This window comes from Anolis sagrei, chromosome 3 (assembly GCF_037176765.1).
Source record: "Anolis sagrei isolate rAnoSag1 chromosome 3, rAnoSag1.mat, whole genome shotgun sequence".
NCBI lineage: Eukaryota > Metazoa > Chordata > Lepidosauria > Squamata > Dactyloidae > Anolis > Anolis sagrei.
Genome location: NC_090023.1, coordinates 218,177,075 through 218,183,320, shown reverse-complemented (window position 1 = coordinate 218,183,320; position 6,246 = coordinate 218,177,075). Strand labels below are relative to the sequence as shown.

General features: G+C 50.5%; 1 protein-coding gene across 3 annotated transcripts in view; it reads left to right on the top strand.

Annotated features, from left to right (window-relative positions):
- The first annotated feature begins 1,562 nt into the window (after nt 1-1,562).
- The window catches only part of CRTAC1 (cartilage acidic protein 1), a 55,860-nt gene continuing 51,176 nt past the window's right edge, over nt 1,563-6,246 (top strand). For 2 of the 3 annotated variants that reach the window (XM_060768206.2, XM_067465872.1), the window contains exon 1: nt 1,564-1,697. In XM_060768206.2, coding sequence (XP_060624189.2) covers nt 1,665-1,697 — 33 coding nt within the window. In that variant the 5' untranslated portion in view covers nt 1,564-1,664. Of the gene's footprint in view, nt 1,698-6,246 lie in introns of all 3 variants that reach the window. The other variant, XM_060768207.2, reaches the window with a different exon arrangement.

Below are 6,246 nucleotides of genomic sequence, written 5' to 3'. Positions count from 1 at the left end.
CGGGCTGTGATTTAAGACAGACCCTGGTGTCTCCCGTGGGGTGATTTCCCTTGGGTGCCCCTTTCTCCTTCTCTCTGCGGGAAAGGAAGAGGCTGGGAGGAGCAGCCAAGTCAAGAAAGCGCAGGGGAGCAGAGTCGTGGACTCCTGTCTTTGTTTGATTCATGGATTAGGTGCCTAATTGTTTGTATTGTTGTTGTTATTGCTTGTATTGTTGTATTCTGGGCTTGGCCTCATGTAAACCACACCGAGTCCCCTGGGGAGATGGTAGCGGGGTATAAATAGTTTATTAATTATTATTATTATTATCTGTTATTTGCCTTTGAAATCAAGTATCTAGTTTCCTGGACTTTCTGGACTGTTTCTCTTTGGACTAATTGTTCCTGTTGTTGTTGTTCATTCGTTCAGTCGTCTCCGACTCTTCGTGACCTCATGGACCAGCCCATGCCAGAGCTCCCTGTCGGCCGTCACCACCCCCAGCTCCTTCAAGGTCAGTCCAGTCGCTTCAAGGATGCCATCCATCCATCTTGCCCTTGGTCGGCCCCTCTTCCTTTTGCCTTCCACCTTCCCCAGCATCATTGTCTTCTCCAGGCTTTGCTGTCTCCTCATGATGTGGCCAAAGTACTTCAACTTTGTCTCTAGTATCCTTCCCTCCAATGAGCAGTCAGGCTTTATTTCCTGGAGGATGGACTGGTTGGATCTTCTCGCAGTCCAAGGCACTCTCAGCACTTTCCTCCAGCACCACAGCTCAAAAGCATCTATCTTCCTTCGCTCAGCCTTCCCTAAGGTCCAGCTCTCACATCCGTAGATTACTACAGGGAATACCATGGCATTGTTCCTATTCCTTCCTAATCAATTGGATTCCCTTTTACTTTGGATTACTTTTTATTGCTTTGGCTTATATTACCCTCAATAAACTGCTTGCTATTTTCACCCATCTGTGTGGTGTTTAGAGGGGATCCTGTTCTGGAGTGCAACACCGAGGAGGGCGGGGAGGGGGCGTTGCCCGGGCGCCGGAGCTGAGATTGGCAATCCGTGCGATTTAAGACAGACACGAGTGTCTCCCGTGGGATGATTTCCCGTGGGATGATTTCTCCGCGGGAAAGGAAGAGGACGGGAGGACCAGCCATGTCAAGAAAGCGCAGGGGAGAGAAGCCGTGGCGAGGGATCTGGCGTGGGCGTGGGCGGAGAGGGATGCCTCCCTCACTGCCCGGGGTTTCTCTCCTGTGCCAAGGCTGCTCCAAGGAAGCCCGTCTCCCTCGTGAAGGTTACGGGCCGCGTTCTTCAGAGCCGCGCGCCCGCTTCTTCCGTGTCTCTCATACACACATACACACACAGAGAGAGAGAGAGAGAGAGAGCTTCCCCCCCCCCCCCCCGTCACAGTTTGGCTCCGTATCGATCGGCGCTGCCTGGCCGCGCTTCCCCTGCAATTCCAGGTAGTAAATCAGTGCCAAGCGGCTCCTCCCTCCGGCCTCGCTATTGGCCGCCCGCTTCGGCTCCGGCCTCGCGGATTGGCCGCCTCCGGGGCGCGAGGCTTTACTTAAAGAGGCGCTCCCTCCGCCGGACTCGCCGGAGACACACCGAGAGAGAGAGAGAAAGGGAGAGAAGTGGGCGCCCGAAGCAGAGCCGCGGCAGCGAGAGGCGGGCAACCGGGCAGCCCACCCGGGATGGCGCTCCCGGGGCACCCCGACTTCTTCCCGGTGAGTAGGAGGGACAGCCGAACCCACAACGGCGGGGCAAAGTTTCCCGAAGAAGTGGGAGACTTCGGGTGGAGGCGGAAAGTTGGGCTCGAGGAAGCGATCGAGTGGGGACCAGGCATCAGGAGGTGGCGCGCCCTCTTCCTCCCTCTCTCCTCTTTCCCCTCTTCCTCTTTCCCCGTCCGGTTGAGGGGCTGCGTGGATGCCTGGAAATCGAAGATAGTGGGCCAGGGGTCCGTGGGATCTGTGTACTGGAGGGAGATGGGATTTCTCCGTTGAGAAAGCGGGAGTTGCAGGGAGCGCCTCATCCCTTGGATCGTGGCACTCGTCCTCGCCTGCTGAGACACAGATACCTCTCTGCTGCCCAGCTCTCTGCTGCCTCTCTGCTGCCCAGATGCTTCTCCTGGCAGAGAAGGGGAAGCAGAGGCATCCTTTCCAAGGGAGCCCGTCCTGTTTGCTGCTCAGGTGCTGTTTGCTGTCTGTTTGCTGCTCAGGTGACCGCTGGCCTCCCCCTTGCACGGTCACCCAGGTGTGTTTTGCCCGGCCCCCTGCGGCGTGGTCCAGGGAGAGCAATGCTATGGTCCCGGCTCCACACGCAACTCTAGGGTCCCGCCACTGCTTCCTGCCCCGGTTCTGCTCCTCGCCGCTTTGGCACGGAAGGGAGACCCAGTTGCCTGCAGCACTGATGCAGGTTCTGGGCTGGTGTTCCTGGAAGACAGCAGTGCAGCTCCGGATGGGAGCCTTTCTCGTTTCAGGGGTGCCACGAAGGAAACCTAGCCCTGGAAACCCTGAGAGACCGGACTCGGACCCAAACTCACAGGCTGAGTTTGTTTTGCTCTCCTGGCAGCACTTGGCAAGATCATTCGGAGCCCAGGGAGTCTTGTGATGTTTTCCAGGCTATTTTGATAGCACCACACTTCGCTGGCTGCGCTGCCGTGCTGTCACCCAGCAGGATGTGGGGATGCATTTGGGGAATGGCAATGGGAGCTCGTGATGTCACTAGTCCACAGTAGTGCAGGAAATGTTATGTCACCGTGAGCGCGCTGGAGGGATACATCTTATGTGGGAGATGGCAGCACAATTGGCACTGTAACACCACTTAGGATACATGGCAGGAGGTGTGCATGAACAGTCTCGGAAGCTCTGATATAATTAAGTTTATGCACCTGCTGGGTGCCCTTATCTAGCTTTTTTTTTCCATGTCCGGAGTTACTTGAGAAACTGCAAGTTGCTTCTGGTGTGAGAGAATTGGCCATCTGCAAGGACGCTGCCCAGGGGACGCCCAGGTGTTTTACCATCCTGTGGGAGGCTTCTCTTCTGTCCCCACATGGGAAGCTGGAGCTGACAGACAGGAGCTCACCCTGCTCCCCAGATTCAAACCACTGACCTTTCAGTCAGCAGTCCTGGTGGCACAAGGGTTTAACCCATTGCGCCATTGGGGGCTCCCTTTATCTAGCTTATTTCCCTTACACCCCCAAAATGAATGGGAAAAGGCTTGGACACATCCTCCTCCATCTCACCAAGGTTGTGCCTTCACTTGGAGAGAGGAAAATTATAATCATAGCTGAGGAAAGTTATAATTTGGGAGCACAACCCCCAGAATTTCCCAGCCAGGGTGGTCAATTTTGTGATTTGTTGTTCAAAACAAATATTTTGTTTTGAGACTCTGCCCATGCAAACTCTATTGTCTTCCCAGCATGTCTTCCCCAGAGGACCATCTGCCCCTCCTCTAGTGATCTCTACACCTTGAAACAAGGTGTGCAAGATTATCTTTCACTTGTAGTGTGTTTCAAATTGCAGTATGCACACTTCAGATGCATGAAGAACATGGAATGCACAACATAAGTCAGGTGGCTTCTTCTTTGCCTGGTGTGCAATCAGGACACTGGTTTCCATCCACTTGGTGCCTAGAGTCACAAGAACTGGATTAAGGCAAGTTACACAGCTTGTAATGCACAAAGATCCACTGATTACCCAATATTCTGCATGGGACACTCATCACAATGTGGACAGAAAATGGCCATCCTTGTATGCATTGCCTTCTTTGTCCAAGAGCTGGCTGGTTAGAGGAATAGAAAACACTGGTGCGCTCAAAGTCATGGAGGCAGCGTCCATCAATGTCAGTGGCCGGAACAAGATGGCGACCAAGTGCTGTTGTTTTCTTGCCAAGAGTACCAGCAAAAGCCAATCCATAACATGGAGTCCTGGTTACCACTTGCCAAGCTAATATTAGGTCAGATCCTTGTTTAGCTGAGAGAAACATTGGACTTAAAGCTGGGTTATATTTCACCCTGTTTTAAATTCCCATTCTTGGAGCTATCTAAGAAAGGAACAAATGATGACCCAGGACTGAATAAACAAGCCCTTGCTTAAAGCCTGGACCCTCACTTCTATACATATTCCTCAGTATGAGAACGGGAGGCCCACTCTAGAGTTTGGGAAGGCTCTTCTGTTCAGAGTCATACTGACATTTGGCTGCATTTCCTCCACTCACTACAGTGAATTCCTTGCGCCCATCATCCTGAGAGAGGCCAGATTCCTGCTCATCTTCTGGGCTTAGGCTTGGGACCTCATCACACCAGAGTATGGGTCCACTTTAAATCTGGTTTCTGCCTCCTGCAGAATTCTGGGGTTTGTAGTTCAGTGAGGCCCAGGACTTGTTTGGCTGAGCAGTTTAAAGCCCCCTCCCTAAACTACAAGCCCCAGAATTCTTTAGGAGGCAGAAACTGGATTTAAAGTGGACCCATGCTCTAGTGTGATGTGGTCCCAAGCCTAAGCCTAGAAGATGGTATCTTGAAAATAGTTGCAGCCTCTTACCATCCAGCAACTTAATATTTCACTTTTTAATCCTATGACTGCTGCCTTCCATTGGGCCTTCTCCTTTGAAAGATATCTAGGTAGGCATATGAAGGGATAGAATCATAGAGTTGGAAGAGACCTTGTGGGCCATCCAGTCCAATGCCCTGCCAATATTGCATTCAAAGCACCCCTGACAGATGGCCATCCAGCCTCTGTTTAAAAGCTTCCAAAGGAGGAGCCTCCACCACACCCCGGGGCAGAGAGTTCCACAGCTGAATGGCTCTCGCAGTCAGGAAGTTCTTCCTAATGTTCAGATGGAATCTCCTTTCTTGTAGTTTGAAGCCATTGTTCCATGTCCTAGTCTCCAGGGAAGCAGAAAATAGAGTGGGGATAGAAGCGATGCTCTTCTTTGTTTCTATTTATTTATTTATTTATTTATTATTTACTGTGCTTATATACCGCTGTTCTCAGCCCGGGGGCGACTCACAGCGGTGTACAACATAGAGAGGACAGGGTGCAAATTACAAGACACAATCTAAAATCAATCTAGCAATAACAAAAGCATCGTCATCAACAACATCAACAATATCAATATCAATAATACAAAGAGCCATTGCCCAATTCATGCTGTTTCAAGACTTCCATATAGGAAGAGAGTTCATGGAATGTAATCATAGGAAATTATTTTGTTTTTGATGTGTACATCTCCCAGGAAGCTGTGTCTAGCTATAGGTTGGTAACACCTACATGCAGTGGCAAAAGAAAAATAATAATAGTAATAATAATCCCAGTTGTGATCGGCACACTGGGTGCAGTGCCTAAAGACCTTAGCCTGCACTTAAACACAATCGGCTCTGACAAACTTACCCTCTGCCAGCCACAGAAGGCCACCTTACTGGGATATGCACTCATTATTTGCCAATACATCACACAGTCCTAGACACATTGGAAGTGTTCAACGTGTGATCTAATACAACAGCCAGTAGAGTGTCTGCTGTGGACTCAACTTGTTGTGTTTCAAATAATAACAACAACAACAACTTTATTCTTATACCCCACCACCATCTCCCTGAAGGGACTCGGGGCGACTTACAAGAGTGGAGCACAAAATACAGATTAAAACCCACACAATGAAAACAACAACATCAAATAACATCAATCACAATACACAAAATAAAAACAGTATCATGGCTGAAAGATTAAGTGCTGAGTTTGGGGATCAGGGAATGTGCAATCATTCCTGGGCAGAGCCAGGGAAAGTGCAAGATTCGTTTCAAATTCAGTTAAAGGTTACAGCTGGGAAGGTAACATCCTTTGGCATTTACAGTAACAGGATTACAGGTGGGAGGGGGCAACTGAAGCGCTATGATGAGATCAATCCAATTTTTGGTGAGCTGTCTAATCAAATGCACAATGGAACATCCAGGAAAATGGATAGGGTGAGTGCCAATCTGATCTCCTTAGGTAGGGAGTTCCAGAGCCAAGGGGCCACCATCGAGAAGGCCCTCTCCCTTTTTCCCACCAGCCATGCTTGAGAAAGTGGTGGAAGTGAGAGCAGAGCCTCCCCAGATGATCTTAGGGTCCATACTGGTTCGTAGGGGAAGATGCGCTCTCGAAGATAGGCAGTTCCTGAACCGTTTAGAGCTTTGTAGGTGATCACCTGCACCTTGAATTGGGACTGGAAACTTATTGCAGCCGGTGAAGCTGTTTTGACAGGGGGGTTGACCGCTCCCTGTAACCAGCTCCCGTTAAT